Source organism: Eumetopias jubatus, unplaced genomic scaffold (genome assembly GCF_037043125.1).
Source record: "Eumetopias jubatus isolate StellerSeaLion01/CBP00866 unplaced genomic scaffold, mEumJub1_p1.0 scaffold_11, whole genome shotgun sequence".
In the NCBI taxonomy this organism is placed as follows: Eukaryota; Metazoa; Chordata; class Mammalia; order Carnivora; family Otariidae; genus Eumetopias; species Eumetopias jubatus.
This window is the reverse complement of record NW_028274817.1, coordinates 86,497,725-86,521,306: the sequence shown is the minus strand read 5'-3', so window position 1 is coordinate 86,521,306 and position 23,582 is coordinate 86,497,725. Positions and strand designations below refer to the sequence as shown.

At 45.1% G+C, this 23,582-nt stretch overlaps 1 protein-coding gene across 2 annotated transcripts; it reads left to right on the top strand.

Annotated features, from left to right (window-relative positions):
* Nucleotides 1-4,381: 4,381 nt before the first annotated feature.
* Nucleotides 4,382-19,698, top strand: RGN (regucalcin). 2 transcript variants are annotated; one of them, XM_028113513.2, is made up of 6 exons: nt 4,382-4,544; nt 6,560-6,742; nt 15,337-15,552; nt 17,504-17,635; nt 18,008-18,162; nt 19,648-19,698. In XM_028113513.2, the coding sequence occupies exons 1-6, from the start codon at nt 4,382-4,384 to the stop codon at nt 19,696-19,698; spliced, it is 900 nt and encodes a 299-aa protein (XP_027969314.1). The 2 variants fall into 2 exon arrangements, with proteins under 2 accessions (XP_027969314.1, XP_087884949.1); XM_088028823.1 differs by lacking the exon at nt 15,337-15,552.
* The last annotated feature ends 3,884 nt before the right edge of the window (nt 19,699-23,582 follow it).

The window sequence follows — 23,582 nt, the reverse complement described above, 5'->3', positions numbered from 1 at the left end:
CACAGCATCACTTTTGTGGTATTGCCAAAACGACATGGCCCGAATTAGCCATGAGGAAAGCCCAAACAGTCCCAAACTAGGGAGCATTCTACATTTTGAACTCCAAAAATGTCAACGTCACGAAACAAAGGCTGAGGAGCTGTTCCAGATTAAAAGGAGAATAAGCACAGCTAAACACAAAGCTTCACCCTGGATTGGATTTGGGGACAGGAACAAAGGTTTTGTTATAAGGGACATCCGTGGGGCAATCAATGAAATTCAGCTAGATAATATTATATCAGTGTCAATCAGCCGATCTTGATAATTGTGCTGTGGTTATAGAAGAGAATGTCCTTTTTTTTTTTTTTTCAGGACATGCATACCAGTCTTTAGAGGCAACAGAGTATCACGTCCGCACCTTACTCTCAAGCCATTCAAGAAAAATAAATATATTGGGGCACCTGGCTGGCTCAGCCGGTAGAGCGTGGGACTCTTGATCTCGGGGTTGAGTTCGAGCCCCTTGTGGGGTATAGAGATTACTTTTAAAAAATAAATAAATAAATAAATATCAAGAAAAATATATATTTACATTTATATGTAAATGAGAAAGACAAAGCAACAGTAAACAGTTAACATTGGAAGAATCTAGGTAAAGGGTAATCAGGAATCCTTTATAGGATTTTTGCAACTCTTCTGTAACACTGACATTTTTTGAAAATAAAGCTACCTCCTCCCTACCACACACATACACACACACACACACACACAGAGCGAGCATGTAGTTGAACAGCCTCTATGTGTCAGCACCGTAGTGGGTCCTGCAAGAGCTGGGGGTGAATGAGATGCATCCCTGCCCTACGGGACTCACCATCTAGTGGGTCATTTTGGCAGCAGATCAAACGGGGTAAGACAAGCTCTCCAGGAAGCTGACAACAATCTGGGCAAGAAATGGGGACTTCTCACACAGTCTGTTGGTCGGACCATGGTCGCATTCCCAGGTTTGTGGAGAATAAAGTGATTGTTGGGTATGATTGGGTATGATTAATTTATATTTTATCAGGATTCTATAAGCACATACTGCGACCACAGTTAACACATCGACATCATTTGCCTCCAGATGCTACAGAGGACACAGTTTGGGGGAAGGGTCTGGGCTAGGATACAGTTTGGGGCATCGTCAGCATTAAGGAGGCAGAAGAAGCCACATGATGGGAAGAGGGCCCAACAGAACCCCAGAGAAACCTCTGGAGATCACAGTCCCGCTCTTTGCCCCACCCGCGAAAGTGTCCTCCAAGTTCTTATTTTTCTTTTTTAATTTTATTTTATTTATTTGGGGGGGTGGGGTAGGGGCAGAGGAAGAGGGAGAAGCGGACTCCATGCTGAGCGGGGAGCCCGACGCGGGGCTCGATCTCATCAACCCTGAGATCATGACCTGAGCTGAAACCAAGAGTCAAAGCTCAGCCGACTGCACCACCCAGGTGCCCCCACATTCTTATTTCTCTACTGAAGGTTTGGCCTCTTTGCCAGATTTTTCCCAGCTTGACCTGCGACTTTGGGAGTCTCCTCACTTTGTAGACTCGTGTCTTCCCATCTGTAAATGGGGACATGGGAGAGCAGTTGTCTTAAACATCTCCCAGGGTGAAGGCAAAATGATTGAGACCGTGAGTGCCCATTACTCTAAGTTACTAAGCTGAAACTTTGAGCCCAGATTGCTCCAAACCTCGTGTCTTTGGAGCTTGATCTCTGGCCTTTCCTCCTTAGTGAATTCGAGAGAACTGGAATGCCACAGTGATTGTGATTTGAGTGTAGGTTTTAGGAGAGTGCAGATGGCCAGGAATGCGCCGCTAGATTGGGAGAGATCAATAATGAGATAGCACCGGGGCCCTGGCTGGCTCAGTCCGAAGAGCAGGCGACTCTTGATCTCAGGGGTCATGAGGTTGAGCCCCGTGTTGGGTGTGGAGCCTACGTTAAAAAAATTAAAAATGATAATGACGTAGCACTGACCTGGGATTCAACACATACAAGAAAATGCACAAATCTCAGGTGTCCCACCAGATGCCTTTGCACAGTACATACTTCTGTGCAACTCAAGCCTCCACCCAGATAGTCTCCATCACCCCAGAAAATTCCCTGGACCCCTTCACCGTTACTCCCCGGCTCCCATCCCCCAGCGGCAACCCCCATTCTGTTTACCTCCCTCCCCTCATTTTTTTTTAATGTCTTAAATTTGTAGGTTATTTGGAGAAAATATGGATGGCGAGATAGGCTCTTAAAGGAGAATGTGAAGCTGAGCGCTGCTTAGGATCCTTTATTCCATTTGATTTTTTCAAATCCAATCAATTAAAGCCTTTCCTCTTCCCCCACCAAAAAACGCTTCCCAAGAGCTGGCCTCCAGCCAGCAGTCTTTCTCCCACTAGGAAAAGGGTGGATTTGTTTAACCGCTTTGTTCTTTCCTTTTTAACCTGCTTGTGTTTAACCGGACCCTCGACCCCAACCTCTGTTAGGCATTTTAACAATTTCTCTTGTTTAAGTAAGAGGGAAACTTTAGCTCTCCGTCCAAACTCCGAGGCTCAGGTTCACTGGGCTCCAAGCCTCTTCCCCGCCCCCCGTCCCGGCTGGCCTGGTAGGATTCTTCCAGGAGCCACGGAGGAGGGGGCCAGCGTTGGGGGTTACAGTCCCCAGCCCGCACCTCCAGGCCGCTGCCACCCACCTGCCGAGCGGCCGCATCCCCCGCCCAGCCCTCCCGCGCTCCGGCCTGATCTTTGCGCCGCCTGGGAGGCACCCGCCCGGTGAGTGCCGGGCTCGGGCCCGCCTCTCCGCCCGCTCTCCGGGGAGGAAAGGTCTGGCCACAGCCGATCGAAAGTCGCTGGGGCCAGCTGGAAGGAGACCGCCCCCCGGCCCCCCCGCCCCTGCCCACCCGGGGATCCGGGCCCCCACCCCCAGCCCCGCGCGCGCGCCCCACTCGGCCAGGCCGGGGACGAGGCGGGCTCGACCTTCAGCTTCCCGGGGCCTCGCGGTCGCCCGAGGCTGCAGCGGCGCCACCGGAGCGTGCCGAGGCCCCTCCGCCGCACAGGTACCGCAGGGGCGGCTGCCCCGGCCAACGGGCTCCGTAGCCCGGGCAGGGAGGGACAGCGGCGGGTCCCCGGCTTGCACGCCGGAGGAGCGCCGGGTTAAAAGTCGCTATTGCAAAAGTCCCGCGTCTGATCCTGGGCCTTATCTCAGATCGATAACATGAAGGCCTTTGGAGCCTGTGCCAAATTTTAACAGCCAGCGAGGATTCCCAATGCTAGGACGCTGGCGTCAGGATTTAAGATTTGAGCTGTGTTTCTTAAAAAAAAAAAAAAAAGTAATGTATCGACGGGAATATAAAACCAAAGATTGTTTTTCTTTTCGCCCCTGTCATGAATTCGCCCATCCGTGGGTGAGCCTACTCACTCCCAAGCAGAAAGGGAGAAGGATGACGATGCAGACAATTTGGGTCAGCATCTGGGCGGAGTCTGGGAAAGAGAGGAGGCTTTGGAAAGTTGCCTCATTTTCCTCTCCCACGGGGTTTCTTGGGTAATGTGCTCTTTTTTCCTTCTCTGTAATTTTTCTTTGTCTTCTCCCTGTTCGCTGGTCACACTCTGGCCTCAACTCCCAGCAGAGAATGTTCCTGCCTGTGGAGTTCAAGACTCCTTGCCAAACTGGCACGGTGCCTTCCCCGGGCGGCAAGAAATAGCCAAGGGGCTGTCAGTTCCTCCAGTGGCGCCCAGACCGTGATCTCTTCCTGGCCTTCCCTTGTGCCAAGTTGAAAATGGGTGTCAGGTCCCATTTAGTGTATTATCACCGATGACCATAGTTCTAAAAATGCACTTTGGAAAAATGCAGAGTAAGAAGGTTCTGGCCTTTGCACGGTGGGTTGGAGAAGGGAATCAGCACCATCAGGGGATGGGGGAGGGCAGTGGGAGCTGGTGACCTGCAGGCAGGGAGGGGCCACCAATGAGGGAGCTGCCCGCCCCCCCCCACCTTTGGGAGCTAGGGCGCAGGCATAAAGGGCGGCCTTCCCTCCCCTGAGCAGCCAGCTCTCCGAGGGTCACCGACAGATACCAAGGTAGGGATGTTGGGGTGTTATGGTTTTTTTCCTCTCTTGTTTAAAGATAGCTTGAAATCACGCCCTGGGAAGTCGATCGAAGGTGCCTCACGTTATGGACTATCTGCTCTTTCTTCATTTTCCTATATGTCTCTTCCTGCCACATTGCCTGTTCTGTTCTGATTGAGAGAACATGTTTTTCCAGTTCCGAGAGAAACGCAGTCTGTATTGGGATCTTACCAGGGCCTTAAGCCAGGTGTTTTGCTGAATTTGCTCCATGCGATTACATTTTTCTGTCATCTCTGCTACCTTCCAGAGAGCGCCCCGTTGACGATGTCTTCCATTAAGATCGAGTGTGTTTTGCGGGAGAACTGCCGGTGTGGGGAGTCTCCGGTGTGGGAGGAGGCGTCCAACTCGCTGCTCTTTGTAGATATTCCTGCAAAAAAGGTTTGCCGGTGGGATTCGCTCAGCAAGCGTGTGCAGCAAGTGACTGTGGGTAAGGATGAAGGCCCTGCTCTGCCCAGACAGGGGTGGGGGGGTGGGGGAAGTTGTCGCCTGATGTGTCATTCCCCAGGGAGCTTCTTGTTGAAGGCTACTAGATGAGCTTTAAAACTTTTGGGTGGTCATGCCCTCTCTAGCCACACACTGTGTCCTCCCACTTGGACCCTGGAGTAAATTCTGGATGGTCAATACTTTCCTCTTCCGCTGTGGGTGAGGGGCAACAGTCCACATTTGGTGTTGCTGACAAGGCACTGTAGGGTCTTTTCCTTAACATCTTCAGATCACAGCTTTAAAAAAGTCGGAGACCCCATTTGTGGCACAGCAAAGTCTGTCTGCCTTGGGTCGGGCCAAGCCCTTAATTGGCAAAAGAAAGAGAAAAGAAAAGAGCAGGCATATCCCTTCTTTGAATGTAAAAAGAAGACTTACAAAGCATCAACCAGGACTATCTGTTGACTGTACAAAATAAGATTCATGACAAATTCCAAGGGCATTTGAACGTGATTCTGTTTCCAGAGGAGGGGTTTCTCATTCTATGGCCCAAGCCTAGGAGCTTGATTAGAGATAAGGAAGCTTCTTGTTTTGTGTTAATGGGAAGAGATGCCAGGAATTCCTGTGACCTTGGGACAGTCTCATCCCAGAACTGGCAACCTCAAACTTTTTTTTTTTAATGGGAGGGAGCAGCTCTTTAATCCACCCAGGGATTATGGGTGTGACTAGAGGCAAAGTGACTGGGACCAGTGGTCAGAGCTGGGGAGGGGGGGACCCCACTGCTTTCCCTAGTCTCTCTTTCCCAGCATGTACACATTAGAGGGATATTCCTACCCCTAATCTGCAACCACACCCAAAACATGGAAAGGGTTTATGGTATCAGTTAACTTAGGAAGTCACACAAGTGAGCTGACAGAAGTCTCCGGGCACAGGTCGGGATCCACAATGAGAATGTGACCCTCCCAACACTGTCCTGCACATTCCCTGGGCCCTTCAATGGCTGGAATCAACTTCTGAACAGGGCTTTGAGCTAAGAGCTGCTCCCAGAGTACCAGCGCCTTGCACTTACTGAATAGGTGCTTAGAAAATGTTTTCAAGGGGTGCCTGGGTGGCTCATCGGTTAAGCGACCGACTCTTGGTTTCAGCTCATGTCATGATCTCAGGGCCCCGGGAATCGAGCCCCGAGTTGGGCTCCGTGCTCAGCAGTGAGTCTGCTCTTCCCTCTCCCTCTGCTTCTCGTCCCCCACTCTCTCTCTCTCTCAAATAAATAAATAAAATCTTAAAGAAAAGAAAAAGAAAATGTTTTCAAAATAAATTCCTTTTTTTTTTGAAAGATTTTATTTATTTGTCAGAAAGAGAGAGAGAGTACGAGCACGAGCCGGGGGAGGGGGCACAGAGGGAGAGGGAGAAGCAGGTTCCCTGCTGAGCAAGGAGCCCAATGTGGGACTCCATCCCAGGACCCTGGGATCATGAGCTGAGACACCCGGGCGCCCCACAACTTTCAATTAAATACATGAAATAGGGCCCCTTAAAAAAGACAAGTCCTGGATCAGAGGGAGGGAGAGAAGTCGCAAAACCTAGTTGCCAGAACTAAACACGGTTTGTGTCTCTGAATTTCCTGGAGATCAGGTGAATCAAGCATCGCTTGCTCCATGACAGCTACTCCGGGGTCCCCCTGTTCTCCCCCACCCCAGTTAGGAACCCCCAGCCCTTTGAACTTGATGTGGCACCTGCCCCATTGTAGGGTAGCTGCAGCGATGTGACTTCTCTGCTGCTCCCACTAGACCAGAAGCTTCCAGAAGAGTTGGGTTTCATTCACCTTCTTATCTCTGCTGCGCAAGGATGCTGCTCAACGAATATACTCGGTTCTATAGCCTTCACCATTCAACAGAAGGGAGAGGGCACTCGCATTGTCAAAAGAGCTGGAATCCTCTTCGAGATGCCAGGTGGCGGGATGCCCGCGGGGTGCCGCTCGGCCACTGGGCTACTTACTCCCTCTGACAGCTGCTTTTGCTTCTGCAGATGGCCCCGTTAGCTCTGTGGCCCTTCGCCAGGGAGGAGGCTATGTCGCCACCGTTGGAACAAAGTTCTGTGCTTTGAACTGGGAAGATCAGTCCGCAGTAGCCCTGGCCACAGTAGATAAAGACAAGAAAAACAATCGGTTCAATGATGGGAAGGTGGATCCCGCTGGGAGATACTTTGCTGGTACGGTTTATCTCTAACCCCTATTGACAGAGCTTGGGAGAAAAGCAGGACTTAGGCTAAGTCTCGCAGTTGTCGTGGTAAAATGTTAACTCATAATGCGTCTTGGGTTCTTCTTTTATTATTACTTGAGTTTCTTTTCACTTAAAAAAAAAAAAAATCATCCCTGGGCGCCTGGGTGGCTCAGTCGTTGGGCGTCTGCCTTTGGCTTGGGCCCTGATCCCAGAGTCCTGGGATCGAGCCCCGCATCGGGCTCCCTGCTCGGCGGGGAGCCTGCTTCTCCCTCTCCCACTCCCCCCGCTTGTGTTCCCTCTCTCGCTGTCTCTGTCTCTGTCAAATAAATAAATAAAATCTTAAAAAAAAAAATTCCAGGGGGCTCCTGGCGGGCTCAGTGGGTAGAGCATGTGACTCTGGATCTTGGGGTCGTGAGTTCAGAGTCCCACGCTGGGGGTAGAGTTTACTTAACGCAAATGTAAAAATAAATAAATACATAAAATAAAGTTATTAAAAATGAACTGTTAAAAATAATTTTAAATTTTTTTTAAATCCCATGAGAAAAGCTTCAGAAATATTCCTTTCAATTTCTGTCTCTGGCAGAGACTAAAATGTGCGTGGTACTTTTGTAGTTTAAGTGAGCTCTATTTTTCTATTATTTTGTGTTTTTTTATTTTAAAGACTTTAAATTTTTCTTTTTTTAAAGATTGTATTATTTATTTGACACACACACACACACACACACAGAGAGAGAGAGAGAGGGAGCACAAGCAGGGGGAGCGGCAGGCAGAGGGAGAAGCAGGCTCCCCCCTGAGCAGGGAGCCCGATGAGGGGCTCCATCCCAGGACCCTGGGATCATGACCTGAGCGGAAGGCAGACGCTTAACCCACTGAGCCACCCAGGCACCCCTAAAGGAATTTTACAATAGATGTTTTGTAGTAGTTGGTGATGTTTAAATTGGAAATAATTTCAAATTTATGGGGGGAAAAGGTAAAAATAGTACGAACAACACCCATCTATCCTTTACCTAGATTCACCTGTTGTCAACATCTTGTCCCATTTGCTCGCTCTCTCTATATATAAACATACTTTTCTCCAGAATCATTTGGAAGTAAGTTGCATATATCACATGCCTTAATCCCGAAAAATACTTCCAAATACTTGGGAATTTCCCAAGAAAAAATGACATATTCTTGCATGACCATAGTATAGTTATCAACTTAAAGAAGTTTAACATTGTTACAGTTTTAGCTGATGTACTATCTCTACCCCAGTTTTGTCCATGAACCAAATGACGTCCTTTACAGCATTTTTCCCCTCCGGCACAGGATCCAGTCTAAGATTATGTATTGCATTTAGTTGACATGTCTCTTTAAACCTCTTTCGTCTGGAACAGAACCTAGCCTTTCTTGTTTTTTATGACACTGCCGTGTTTGAAGAATACAGTCCTGCACAACTCCCCCTGTTTTTAATAGAACATTCCTCAATGTTCCTCTTGTTTTTGTGTTTGTCAAATGTTTTCTTGTGATTACATTGATGCCGTACATTTGTCGCTAGAATACTGCAGAGGTGACGCTCTGTCTTTGTCCAAGTATCCCCCTGGATACTATGTCCCTCACGGGTGACGTTAGTTTTGATCACCTGGTTAAGGTCTTCTCAGATTTCTCTACTGCATAGTTACTATTTTTTCAAAGATTTTATTTATCTATTTTAGAGAGCGAGAGCAGAGGGGCAGAAGGGCAGAGGGGCAGGGAGAGGGACAAGCAGACTCCGCCCTGAGCATGAGCCCGTCGCAGGGCTCGATCTCACAACCCTGAGATCATGACCTGAACCGAAAGCAAGAGTCGGAGGCTTAACCGACTGAGCCACCCAGGTGCCCCCATAGTTACTATTTATAATTGCAATTCATAAACATTTTGTGGGGTTTATTAGTTGTCTATTGCTGTGTAACAAATTACCCTGAAATTTAGTGGCTTAACGTAACAAACATTTTTTTTTTTTTTTATCCCATATAGTTTCTGAAGGTTAAGAGTCTGGATGTGGCTTAGCCGGATGGTTCTAGTTCGAGGCTATATCATGAAGTTGCAGTCAAGCTGTTGGCAGAGGCTACAGCCTCAGAAAGGGCTGGAGTCTCTCAAAGGGCCTGGAGGATTCGTGTCCAAGCTCACTCACATGGGGTTGGCAGGAGGCTTCAGTTCCTTACCACATGGGCCTCTCCATGGGGCTGCTAGGGACATGGTTTCCCCAGGGTCAGGTATATACAAAGGGTGTGAATGACCCCTGGGAGGCAGGGGTCATTCGCAGCCATCTTGAAGGCTGGCTACAACATGGGGAGAGATGCCTTAAGACCAACCAAATATCCTGGTCCTCTTCAAAACATCTCCCTTGGGTTTTACATTTGTTGATGATTCTTGCTTGAGCCAGTGTTGACTGTGATGGTTGGAGAATGGCTTACGTCCAGCCTTCCGTGAATGTTAACTCTAGTTTCCAATTCAATAGTGCATTTCACATATGTTCTCATTTACTTCCCCTCATAACAAGTTAGCCAGAGTTGATCCCAAATCCCTGCTGTGTCCACCTCCCCACCCCTCCCCTTCACATTCGAAAACCTTGCTGCCGTGGCCCCGTCCGCTTTCAGCATGGAAGGTACGTGAGGTCTTGAGCAACTGGCTATGGCTTGTTTCCCGTCTTCCCAGGCTTTACACAACCATAGATCCAGTCCAGGACAGGTGGAAAGATTTAAGATGAGAATCCATTGGAAGCCCTTCTGCCACTAATTTCTGCAGTGTAAGGAAATATGATTGGGTACCCTACCTGCTGTTGAAACTGAGTTTCTCTCTCCTTACAGCTGTAGTTTACAGTTCTGTGGCACTTTGTGAGACAAAATAAAGGTGTCCTCGGAAGCCTGAGTCCTTAGCCTGGGGTCCCCAGTTCTTAACCTGTGCCCTGAGGAGACCCCTTAAAATCGTAGGTCATGCGCATCTGCCGGAAGCACCTGAGAACTTTTTTCTAGAGAGTTCATAGCTTTCACCAGGTGCTAGGAGGTGTCCCTGGACCAGAAAAGGGTAGAGTCATTGGATAGTCGGGATGGAGTCTCGAGGTGGTGGGTGGAATCCTGAAGGTGTCACCGCATCCAAGGTCTGACCTGTCTGTGTCCACTACTAGATAGTGATGTATGAGCCAGGGCTCCAGCATGTCCTTTCCCACTGAGGTAGAACCCTTTCCAATCAGTGGGGAATTCACATTCATGTTCCAGGCATCTCTGTCTGTGAGGCAGACAGTGGGGAGGAATATTAGTGAAACAAACCCAACAGCCCCATAGCCGGAAACTGCTGCGTGAACATCCTTCTCCCCTGGGAGGGAGGATTTACCCTGTCTTGCTTGCTATTCAGGCTTCCTAACTTTTGTCCGTTTTCCTTTAACTCACTTTTATTTCACATGGAACTTGGTATACTAGATGAACGTCCTAATTTCTTCATTACAGTCAAATTCCGCTCTGTCCCCCAAGATCACACTCAAGTCTAAGTGTATATCCTATGTGCACTTGAGAAGAACGTGTACTCTGCTGCTGTTGAGTGGAGTGTTCGGTAAATGTCACGTAGATTGGTTGATGCTGTTCAGTTTATTTCTTTGCTGATTTTTCTATCTGCTTGTATCTATTACTGAGAGAGGGATGCTGACGTCTCCAACTGTAATTATGGATTTGTCTATTTCTCTTTCCAGTTCTGACTTTTGCTTTGTGTATTTTGAAGCTCCGTTGTTAAGCACATACAAATTTAGGACTGCTATGTCTCCTTAGTGAATTGACCATTTTCGAATACGTAGGACCCCTATGTATCCCTGATATTTTTCTTTGCTCTAAGTATATTTTGTCTGATGTTAACATAGCCCCTCCAGCTAATATTTTAATCAATATTTGCATGGTGTACTTTTCCCATCTCATTTTACATGATCTATATCATTATAGCTGAAGTGAGTTTCTTTTTTTATAGTGTATTATTATAATTGTTTTATTTGATTATTAGTTACAGTTATTAATCTCTTACTGTGTTTAATTTACAAATTAAACTTTATCACAGGTATGTATGTATGTATAAGAAAAAATATGGCATTTATAAGGTTTGGCTGTATCTGCAGTTTCAAGCATCCACTGGGGGTCTTGGAACATATTCCCGGTGGTTTAGGAGGGGACTACTCTATTCCCAACGCTGGAACAGACTGACAAACTTGGTTTGCACTAATGGAGTAGTGCTTACCCAGAGGACTCCGTCAGGATCACTGAGGGACATCCTAAGGACCAAATATGGCTTAACCCAACTCTCTAGAAGTACTGGCAAAGTAGGTATAAAGTAGAACCCAAATACTTAAATTTTTTAAAAATATCCGCAGATGACTTTAATGTAAGGATCACTGCAATGACTTGATGGCACTGACTAGTACAGCATCCCAAGAAAAATTATTGTATCACTATTCAAGGCAGTATTCCTATGGTGAGAATTCCAGTCACATAGGTAAATAAGCCAGGAAAGAAATTTCTGAGACAGCCAGCCATTCACTTTTATGCAAGTTTTATCATGTGAGTATCCTCTTATAATGCTTAGTCACAACATAATCTGAGCTGCCCGTCTAAGAATCTAGAGCCAGAGTGTTCAACAGAATGAAGTGAGTTTCTTATAGCCAGCAAAGAGTTGGATTTTTAAAAAGTTGATCTTAACAATATCTTAATTGATGTGCTTAGATTATTTACATTTAGTGTAATTATTGATACGCTCTGACTTAGATCTACCATTTTGTTATTTGTTTTCTCCTTTTCCTCTGTATTTTTTGTTCCTCTGTTTCGCCTTTTCTGCCTCCTTTTAGGTTGCGTGAACCTTCTTTTAGAATTCGATTGTAATTTATTTATGGTGATCTTTCATTGTAGCTCTCTGTATAGTTTTTCAAGGGCTTCTGAAGGGATTGCAAAATACACAGTTAACCTTTTGCAGTCTATCTAGAACCAAGATTTTACCACTTCAATTGATCATCGCTTCTTTATGCGATAGTTGGGTTTATACACATACATACAAATCCCGTCAGAAAATGTAATTTTTGCTTTTAACCATCAGAAATATTTTAAAGAACTGGGGCGCCTGGCTGGCTCAATTGGTGGGCATGCGACTCTTGATCTCGGGGTTGCGAGTTCAAGCCCCATGTTGGGTATAGAGATTACTTAAAAATAAAAAATCTTAAAAAAAGAAAAACAAAATAAAATGTTTAACAAAATAGTATTTTCAAGAACTAAAGAGGAGAACAGCCTATTATATTTACTATTTCTGTTGCTCTTCCTTCATTCTGATGTTCCAAGCTGCCTTTTGGTATCATTTCCCTTCCCTTAAGCAATTCTGTTAGAGCAGATCTACTGGCTGTGAATTCTCCCAGTTTTACTTCATATGAGAAGATCTTTATTTCACCTTCATTCTTTTTTTTAAATCTTTTTTATTGTTATGTTAATCACCATACATTACATCATTAGTTTTGGATGTAGTGTTCCATGATTCATTGTTTGTGCATAACACCCAGTGCTCCACCCAGAACGCGCCCTCTTTAATACCCGTCACCGGGCTCACCCATCCCCCCACCCCCCTCCCCTCTAGAACCCTCAGTTTGTTTTTCAGAGTCCGTCGTCTCTCATGGTTCGTCTCCCCCTCCGATTTCTCCCCCCTTCATTCTTCCCCTCCTGCTATCTTCTTTTTTTTTTTCTTAACATATATTGCCTTATTTGTTTCAGAGGTACAGATCTGTGATTCAGCAGTCTTGCACAATTCGCAGCGCTCACCATAGCACATACCCTCCCCAATGTCTATCACCCAGCCACCCCATCCCTCCCACCCCCCACCACTCCAGCAACCCTCAGTTTGTTTCCTGAGATTAAGAATTCCTCATATCAGTGAGGTCATATGATACATGTCTTTCTCTGATTGACTTATTTCACCCAGCATAACACCCTCCAGTTCCATCCATGTCGTTGCAAATGGCAAGATCTCATTCCTTTTGATGGCTATTTCACCTTCATTCTTTTTTTTTTTAAGATTTTATTTATTTATTTGAGAGAGAGAGCACATGAGAGGGGGGAAGGCCAGAGGGCGAAGCAGACTCCCTGCTGAGCAGGGAGCCCGATACGGGACTCGATCCCAGGACTCCAGGATCATGACCTGAGCCAAAGGCAGTCGCTTAACCAACTGAGCCACCCAGGCGCCCCTCACCTTCATTCTTGAAAGATATTTTCACTGAATATAGAATTCTAGGCTGACACTTTTTTTTCTTTCAGCAAATGAAAAATGTGTGCCTTCCAGGGCGCCTGGGTGTCTCAGTTGGTTAAGCGTCCGACTCTTGATCTCAGCTCAGGTCATGATCTCAGGGTCAAGAGTTCAAGCCCCCATGTTGGGCTCCACGCTGGGCAAGGAACCTACTTTAGAAAATGAAAAAGGAAAAAAAAAAAAAGCATCACTTCCTTCTGATCTCCATGGCTCCTCATGAAAAATCAACAGCCATTGAAATCATTATTCTTCTATATGTCATATGCCATTTTTCTTTCTTTCTTACAGATTTCTATTTGACTTTGGTTTTCAGAATTTTGATTATGATGTGTCTGGGTATAGATTTCTTTTTTTTTTTTTTAAAGATTTTATTTATTTATTCATGAGAGACAGAGACAGAGACAGAGAGAGGCAGAAGGAGAAGCAGGCTCCCAAGGAGCAGGGAGCCTGATGCGGGACCCGATCCCAGGAGTCTGGGATCATGACCTGAGCCGAAGGCAGACGCTTAACCATCTGAGCCACCCAGGCGCCCTGGGTATAGATTTCTTTGGGATTATCTCCTGTTTGGGCCTTGCTCAGCTTGAATCTGTAGTTTTCTGCAATGTTGTTCACATTGGTTAATTTCTTTTTTAAATTTTTTTTAAGATTTTAATTTCTTTTGTAATCTCTAGGCCCAACATGGGGCTCAAACTCACAACCCCAAGATCAAGAATCACACGCTCTACCGACTGAGCCAGCCAAGTGCCCCTGGATAATTTCTACTGACCTGTCATTCACTACACTAATTTTGCTTTGTCGTCTCTATCCTGCTAGCAAATCCATCCAGGCAGTTTCTTTATTTCAGTTATTTTCTTTTTCAGTTCTAAAATTTTTATTTGGCTGTTCGCTGTGTCTTCTACTTCTTTGCATTGCCAAGTCATATTGGATGGTATCCTAGACCTTTTGACTATTATTTTGAGACCCTGAGTCTTGTTTAAATCCTATGGAGAATGTTGATATATTTGTCCTCGTAAGCAATCTATACGTGTGTTTAGGTTCAGAATGTTTAACAGAAAAGCTCTAGCCTGCTCTCTGTGAGGTGCCATTAGGATCTGGCCCACATGTGGGCCACTCAGTGGCCAGTCTGAGACTTAGGAGTTCTAACCACAACTGCATTCTCAGTCATCGGTATGCTAATTAGAGCCAGATTCGTGCACATACAAGTAGAAGATGAGCCCAGAAGATCATAAACAACTTTATGGAATTGCATTACCGAACAACATCCCTCTTGATTATCTCCAGGTACTTTTTCATTTTCCTGGAGCTGTCCTTGTCATTCCTCCAACCAGAAACCACCCATCTCTAGGACGGTGCTGTCTCCGGGGCCGAGCAGCAGGAGGATAGAGAGAGAGAGAAACCATAGAAGCAGCAGTGTTTGGCTCTGCCCTTCTGGAGCTGTGGCTTCACCCAGTTGGAGAGGAATGTCCCCTTCCCCTGAGTCTTGATTTCTGCAGTTTCCTGTTGCCGGCCACTCTGCTGTTACTACCCTTGCTGCAGGATAGCCTGCAGACTGAAGAAAGGAGTGAAAAAGAACCAGGGCCTTTCTTCCACTCTCCGAGCCACAGGAGTTTCCTCTTCTGCTCCTTGAGCCAGATTGAGAGGGTTTCTCTTGGCTCTCTGTCTTCACCACAGTGCTCACTTCCAAGCTGCAGGCTGTGTTGAGTTCAGGCTGGGACATACTGGAGAATAAAATGGAGAACTCGCCACCAATTAGGCAGCACTGCAAATTCCGCTGTTCTTCCCTGGGCTGCCTGATATTTACTTTTCAGAGTTTCTCAAATAGCTCCACCTTGTCCAGATTGTGTAATCGCGCTCAGTGGGAGAAAGTGGGGTTGGTGGAGATGTATGCCTTCTTATCCGGAACCAGACCTGTCGGTGTAATTTTCATTTGCATCATAAGCAAGGTAGTCGTTTCTTTTTAATGTAGGACCCAGATTGGGATTGTAGAATAGTTTCTTTGACTTTTAAATTTTTTTAAAGATTTATTTATTTATTTTGACAGAGAGGGCGTGAGCACAAGCAGGGGGAGGGGCAGAGGCCGGGGGAGAAGCAGGCTCCCCACTGAGCAGGGAGCCCAATGCCGGACTTGATCCCAGGCCCCTGGGATCATGACCTGAGCCAAAGGCAGACGCTCAACTGACTGAGCCACCCAGGCGCCCCTAGTTTCCTTGATTTAATGATGGGGAAGGAACCTTGGTCATAAAAGATGGTGTAGGGCACAGGGCAAGGTGCGGTGGAGCTAAACTCGGTGCTTTTGGGGTCTTGTAGGCACCATGGCCGAGGAGACAGCCCCCGCGGTTCTGGAGCGGCACCAGGGGTCCCTGTACTCCCTCTTTCCTGACCACCACGTGGAAAAGTATTTTGACCAGGTGGACATCTCCAATGGTTTGGATTGGTCCCTGGACCACAAAATCTTCTATTACATTGACAGCCTGTCCTACTCCGTGGATGCCTTTGACTATGACCTGCAGACAGGAAAGATCTGTACGTACTTTTTCATTATTCTTCTTAATGCTGCTGGGATTTTTTTTCATATGTGTGTAACTAGGAAGCTGCCTCTTCCTCGACTCATATGAAAAGGCCCTTACTTGTCAAATAAAGAACTGGCTGACGTGATTATTCCAACAGAGTCATAATTACCCAGACTCAACTATGCTGCCAGTCAAACCATGGCCCTCAACACACCTAACTGGCCACCATTGGCATAATATGAACAGATCTTCATCCCCCTTCTTGCTACCATCACTAGAAAGAGGCTCACCATCCTGTTCTACAAGAGGTGCCTATAGGCAAATAATATACAGCAGAATGAGATAAAGGAACAGAATGGAAAGTTAAGGTTTGGGGTTGAAATTTCTCATTTGTACTCGAGTTAACCAGAGGCAAATACTCAGAGACGAATTAATAATCTTCCAAAATGGAAGAGTTTAAAAAGTAGCTGCAGAGTGTTCAATTCCATCAGTGGGTTCGACATGAGCTATAGTTGGAAACTGGGAGGGAAGGAATTCTTGAGAAGAATTTAGAAGGGAACACTTGAAACTGTTTTGTGAAAGGTGCCAAACCGCAAAAGCAAAAGCAATAATAAAAATGACCTGGAAAAAAAAAATCACAAGACTCTCGTGTAGATTTAACGAGAGGCAAGTTATTTCAGTACAGATGTTTTGCTTTGAAATACAGAGTGCTCTTTTTTATGACTGTTTTTACCCATTTTTACTGACACATGGTTTTAACTTTTTTTTTTTCCATTATACCTCGATGCAATTACTATAATGACCTGGATTTTCTAGTGTAAAGTTCCTCTGGAATTTGATGTGTTTTTTTGTTTGTTTGTCTGTTTTTGTTTTTGGTTTTTTTTTGGTATACCGTGATTCCCTCTTTTGGGCCAGCCCGTTGGCTCCAGAATACCCCGCCTTTCAGAAATAAGGTCTTTAATACTGAGTTTTGATAAGATGATTTTGGAGCATTCAGTCCGGCAGAAACAGAAGGCACACATCTTACTAGTTTTTGCCTATGAACCGTTCACATGGTACCATTAAGTTGCCTTCTAGATCTTGGAGTTAATCAAAGTTGGCATTTTTATAAGGAAAAACAGCAAAGGTCTAACCGCAGATGGAAATGTATCCGAGGTGGGTGTGCAGAGCTTCAGTTCAGGTCAATCTCAAAAAGAACTACTGGTATTTTATTAAGAATTCTACTTCCTTTTAGGGGCGCCTGGGTGGCTCAGTCGGTTAAGCATCTGCCTTTGGCTCAGGTCATGATCCCAGGGTCCTGGGATCGAGTCCCTCATCGGGCTCCCTGCTCAGTGGGGAGCCTGCTTCTCCAACTCCCACTGCCCCTGCTTGTGTGCTCTCTTTCTCTCTCTCTCTGTCAAATAAATAAATAAAATCTTAAGAAAAAGAATTCTACTTCCTTTTTCCTCTCCTCCCCTGAAAGCTTAGACAGATATATTTGTACCCAAACTAAAGAGAGTGTAATCACTCCCAAATCATGTGGTAAAAATTCTTTGTTGAGGAGTGGCCACTCATGTTTCTGGACATTTTTGCTTTATTTTTTTTTAATTTAAAGATTTTATTTATTTATCTGAGAAGGAGAGCACAAGCAAGGGGAGAGGCAGAGGCAGAGGAAGAAGCAGGCTCCCTGCTGAGCCCCAATGCAGGACTCAATCCCAGGACCCTGGGATCATGACCTGAGCCGAAGACAGATGCTTAACCCACTGAGCCGCCCAGGTGCCCCTGGACATTTTTGTTTTAGAGTTAGGAATTCTTCTGAACCATCCCATATGCCAGACCCTGGATAAGCAAAAGTGATCAGGATTTACAGTCAGCTTGAGAGCTCCTTGTCTGATGCTCAGTATTGAGTGGCCTGTTGTTTTGTCGTGTGTGTGTGTGTGTGTGTGTGTGTGTGTGTGTGTGTGTGTGTGTGTTTTTAACCCTAGCCAACCGCAGAAGTATTTACAAGCTGGAGAAAGAAGAACAAATTCCAGACGGAATGTGTATCGATGCTGACGGGAAGCTCTGGGTGGCCTGTTACAATGGAGGAAGAGTGATTCATTTAGATCCGGAGACAGGTAGGCCTGCAGCAAAATTTTTTAAAAAATCCCTGCCATGTCTAGAAAAAAACGAGACACTAGTGACTAGAGAAACTTCATTACTAATAAAGTTCTATAGAGATATATTCAGAGGTCTCAATAGGATGATTTTGGAAATAAAGGCCCAAGATAGGGCCCCAAATTTATAGTCAGAACTTCTTTTCCTGCGGAGGTAAGTCTTTTTGCCCAAAACAAATTGTCAGGGATGGTAGGTTAAATACCTGGCTGAAGTCTGACCTCCCCAATCCTTTTTGAATATCCCTAACCCTCGCTCGGCAAGGGGTCCCGAACGGTTGTGCAGGTTGGAAATTTGCTAGAGCTGGACTTTCAATAAAATATTTGGTGATCTAGGGAAAAGACTCCAAACTCTGAAGTTGCCTGTTGTTAAAACAACTTCATGCTGCTTCGGAGGGAAGGACTACTCTGAAATGTACGTGACCTGTGCCCGGGACGGAATGGACCCCAAGGATCTTCTGCAGCAGCCTGAAGCTGGTGGAATTTTCAAGGTGATCTGGCTCTTTCTTTTATGTTGAGGGTGAGGTGGGAGATCCTTGGCTAAGTAACTGAATGATTACTGTTTTTTCTTTTTTTTTTTTTATTTGTTTGAGAGAGACCACACACGCTCGAGAGAGAGCGAAAGAGAGCATGAGCAGGGGAGAGGGGTAGAGAGAGAAGGAGGACTCCCCACTGAGCAGGGAGCCTGACACGGGGCTCGATCCCAGGACCCCGGGATCATGACCTGAGCCAAAGGCAGACGCCCAACTGACTGAGCCACCCAGCACCCCGATAAGTGCTTTTTCATACTTCCAAAACATAATTCTATTTAGCGTTTCTTTTTTTTAGAGAGAGAGAGAGCAGGTATGTGTGTGTGCATGTGCCCACACAAGTTGGGGTAGGGAGGGCAGAAGGAGAGGGGGAGAGAGAAAATCTTAAACAGGCTCCATGCCCAGCAGGAAGCCGGACCCGGGGCTTGATCTCAAGACCCTGATATCATGACCTGAGCCGAAGGCAGATGCTTAACCGACTAAGCCACCCAGGTGCCCCTCATTTTTAAGTTCATCATGCTAGACTTTTAAAAACATTTTATTTAGATTTCCTAGACTGTAAGTCCAAGATAATGTGTGTAGCCTACTTTGTACAGTACTTCAAAATAGTTTTGTGCTTCAATAGTAGTGTTTGCTGAAATTCTGTAAATCAGTAGAATGGGCTTGGAAAACCAGTGTTTGAAACATGTTTATGAGATCAGTTGATTGTTTTGGTGTCACAGGAATATCTTTGGGTTTCTTAACTTACTTTTTGCAACAAAACAAACACTGAAGGGGCACCTGGGTGGCTCAGATGGTTAAGCGTCTGCCTTGGGCCCAGGTCATGATCCCAGGGTCCTGGGATCGAGCCCTGCATGAGGCTCCCTGCTTGGCGGGAAGCCTGCTTCTCCCTCTCCCTCTACTGTTCCTCCTGCCTGTGCTCTCGCTCTCTCTGTCAAATAAATAAAATCTTAAAAAAAAAAACCACTGATAAAAATTATGGACCTCTCAGACTGAAAAGAAATAGGAATCAGGACGCCTGGGTGGCTCAGTCGGTTAAGCATCTGCCTTTGGCTCAGGTCATGATCCCAGGGTTCTGGGATCGAGTCCAGCATCGGGCTCCTTGCTCAGCGGGGAGACTGCTTCTCCCTCTGCCTGCCACTCTCCCTGCTTGTGCTCACTCTCTCTCTCTCTCTCTGACAAATAAATAAAATCTTTTAAAAAAGAAAAGAAACAGGAAGATGGCAGGAATAAATTCAGTTTTAAATCGAAGATGGTTCTTAGTTGGATTATTATCAATGCGAATAATTGGGTTGGACCTAACCTAATCAAGTAATTCCTTTTTATGATAGGAAATAAAACAAGGATAATTGGTGGCTAAATATATTATTATGAATCAAAGATGCTTTTGAAGAATACCTGTGAATTACCTTTTAGCGAAGTTTCTCTCTTTCTTTTTTTTAACAGATAACTGGCCTGGGGGTCAAAGGAATTCCTCCCTATCCCTATGCAGGATGAGTGGCAGGCCTTCTTTCCTACTGGAGGAACTTTTGAAGAAATGTAGAAAATTCTAGAGCTGAAATTTCAATCTAGTTACAAAAAAGCTAAAGAAATGATATTATTAACAGGGTTAATTTTTTTTACAATTTTTAAAAGGTCGAGCATTTTAGCAAGGGGTGACAGGTAGTTTGACTAAAAAGCCTTCTGCAAGGGTAATACAGATTTACAAAGAATGGTTCAACTGTCACTCAGCCTCTTGATTCTTTGCAAATTGCTAGAAGGGGAGGGGGGACCATGTCTGTTCTGCGTTCCATACTTATACCTAAAGCTTCAAAAAACTAATAAATAATGACTTATTATGATTATGTTCCTTTTTATTTTTATCATAAGCTTATAAAATATACTGCAGTGCTCACCTACCTTCATATTATTCTTCCTACATGCTATTTTTTGCAAGCTAAAATATTACTGGAGGATAAGAATTAAACACTGGCAAAATCCATGGCTCCAACTGTCACCTAATAAATGTAAATCATTATTGTATGTCTTTTTGGTGAATTGACTTTTTTCAGTATGTAATGTCTCTCTTTATCCCTTGAAAATCCACTGAAATCCATTGAAAATCCATCAAGGTTACATTTTTTTTAAGATTCTATTTTTTTAAGTAATCTCTATACCCAACATGGTGCTCAAACTTACAACCCCAAGGTAAAGAGTCACATGCTCTACTGACTGAGCCAGCCAGCTGCCCCATCAAGTTTAAATTTTTTGCTTTCAACCATAAAGCATGTTTTGAAGAACTCAAAAGGAAAAGAATAGTCTATTACCTTACCAAGCTATTTACCATTTCTGTTGTTCTTCCTTCATTCCTGATGTTCCAAGTTTCTTTCTGTCTCCTTTTTATTGTTTAAAGAACTTCCTCTTTTTAGAGTAGGTCTGTTGGCTATGAATTCTCTCAGTTTTACTTCATATGAGAATGTCTTTATTTCACCTTCATCACCGAAGGCTATTTTCACTGGATATGGAATTCACAGTTGATAGTTCTTTCCTTTCAGCCTCTTGGCACTTCAAAAATGTGCCATTTTCTTCTGGCCTTCATGGATTCTGATGAGAAATCTGCAGTCTTTGAAATCATTATTTCCCTACAGGTAATGAGTAATTTTTCTCTTGCTGATCTCAAGATTTTCTATTTGTCTGTAGTTTTCAGCAATTTGATTATGATGTGTCCAGATATGTATTTCTTTGGGTTTACCCTGTTTGGGCTTTGCTCTGCTTCTCGAATCTGTAGGTTTATGTTTTCTTACCTAACTTGGGAAGTTTGGGCAATTATTTCTTCAAATATTTTTTTCTGCCTCACATTTCTCTTTCTGAGACTCTGAAGACTTGAACATCAGACTTTTCACTGTTGTGCTGCAAGTTCCTGAGTTTCTGTTAAATTTTTTTCCAATATTTTTTTCTCTCTGTTGCTCTTTTGATCGATCTTCAAGTTCACTGGTTCCTTTCTCTGTTCTCTCTGCTATTGAGTCCATCTGGTTATTTTTGTTGTTGTTATTTTATTTTTAAGTTCTAAAATTTGCATTTCCAGTTCTAAAATTTCCATTTCTATTCCAATACTTTAATATTTGTTTGGAGAATTTTCATGATTGCTCAATCATTTTTATATAATAGCTGTTTTAAAGTGCTTGTCAGATAATTCCAACATCTGCATCATCTCACTCTTGGCACCCGTTGATTCTCTTTTTCCATTTGAATGGAGCATTTCATTGTTCTTTGTATGATGAATAATTTTAGATTGTATCCTGGATGCCTTGAATATTACATTATGAAACTCTAGGTCTTACTTAAATCCTATGAAGAATGTTGATACATTTGTTTTAGCAGACAATCTACATAGTTAGGTTTGGTCCAAAAGTTCCATCCTATCTTCTGTGGGTGTTTCCAATGTCAGTTGTTCTTACAGGCTTTGCAGTGTTATTTGGGTCTGTCCCATGTGTGTATCACCCAGTGGTCAGTGTGGGACCTGGGAAGAGGTCTAGCACTAGCTCGCTTCTCTGAGTCTTTGATATGTTAATCAGGATCCAATTCGTGTACATGGAGGTCAGGAGCTGGGAAAGCACTCCGTAAAGTTGTTTATGAATACCTGGGCTCAAACCCAGCCTGCAAAGGCCTTTTCATTGAGGATCTCCAGGGAGCATGGTGGATCTGAAGCCCCAGGACAGCTTCCTCTCCAATCCTCACTGCAGTCCACTAGTTGTCTGATCTTAGCTTGGTCCTTTCCCATCCTCATTTCTCAATCAAGGGAGTTCAGAGAGCAATAAGGCTGCCATGGGGCTACTCTCAGGACTCCAAGGAGTGTGCAGCAGGCCTTTTTGTAGGCCATCAGGAGACCAAAGATGATCTGAAGCACAAAACTGGGGACCTCCTTCCCCATCCCCCATGTTACAGCTGGCTAGCCTCCTAACTCAGTTACTTCCAGCCCATTTCTAATTCAAGGTAAGTCAGAGAGTGATGGAATTGCTAAGGTGTTCCAGGGGCCAAGGAGGAGTGTTCTGAGGACTTTGAGGAAGGAATCACCTAGAATTGCAGGTGATCCTAAGCCCCCAGAGTGGCTCTCCTCTGTTTCGGACCCCTGAACCTGGAAACTCAACCTTGTGGGACCCAGGCTAGCCCCCACCCCTGATGGTGGAAGCCTCCCCCATGACAAACCTTAAACCCCTGTACTATCTGAGTCTTTTCTGGCCAGTTGCTCAAATGGCCATCTAGTTAACCAAACTTCTAAAAAGGACATCTGCTTGATAGTGAATTGAGATGTCTGGCCAACCTGATTTACCAAAGGCAATCTGCCATCATCCTTGAGGATTCCTGCACATTTCTTGCTGGGCATGCCAAGAATGCAAGGCCATGACCACTCTTCACACAAGCCATTTCTGAGAATTGTGTTTGTAGCAAGCTCCCTTGATAAATGAAATAAGATGTCCTGACAGACGAAAAGCAGGCTTGTTAATGCTCAGTATAGGAGCAATCAATCTTACACATTCAGTGTTCCCTTCCTATAACACAACTCACTATGTATGCAGGCATGCATCTAGGCCCACCTGTATTAGCCATTGGAGAATCAGCTCAAACATCTGTCACTCTGGCTACTGCTTTTGCTATGAATAGTAAAGTTCTTTATCTCTGACCCAGGAGTCTCATGTCTTCTACTTGTATCCATGAAACAGGATAGCTTGTTAGCTTGCAAGTAGAATAAAATCTCAGACCCTTTACAGTCTGGACATTGACCTGCACCCATCAGACATTGAGTGGAAGGGCCTCAGGCCAGGCACCAACACCAGACTCCTCATACCAGGCACTAAATCCTGTCTTCCTCCTGCCAGATACCAACTCCCAACCTATGCTGCTAACTATTCCTTCCCCGACTCCTCCTGCAGAGGCTAACTCCACACTAACAGCTCCGGAGCCTAATTCCTACTTTTTGCTTCAGATACTGAGTTCCATCCTCTCTCCAGAGAGTGAGTCCTGACCTCTCCTGCCAAGAATCAAGTCAAGACTCTGGCTCCAGGGGATAAGTCCCAACCTCTGCCACCAGGAGCTAGGTTCCCCAGTTCTCCCTCCAGAAACCAAATCTCTACTCCTCCTCCAAATGCTGTCTTGATTTCAGCTTCAGAATCTAAGCCTCTGCTTGTTAGTCCTGAGATGAAATCTCCAATTTTCACTGCAGAGGTGAAGTCCCAACTTTCACGAGTGGTCACCAAAGCGGTCTAACGGCCTGACATCAAACAGAGCATTTCATGACACCATTACTCGTGCAGAGGAGAAAAGAGTGGAAGGGACTGGCAGTCTTCCACAGAGGGTACAGAGTCCTTTTAGAACTGATCCTAGGAAATCCAGGAACAATAAGA

Coding starts and splice junctions, on each gene's coding strand:
- RGN (XM_028113513.2), top strand. CDS start 4,382: ATGTCTTCCATTAAGATCGAGTGTGTTTTGCGGGAGAACTGCCGGTGT. Junction 4,545..6,559: donor TGTGCAGCAAGTGACTGTGG/GTAAGGATGAAG, acceptor TTGCTTCTGCAG/ATGGCCCCGTTAGCTCTGTG. Junction 15,553..17,503: donor CCTGCAGACAGGAAAGATCT/GTACGTACTTTT, acceptor TTTTAACCCTAG/CCAACCGCAGAAGTATTTAC.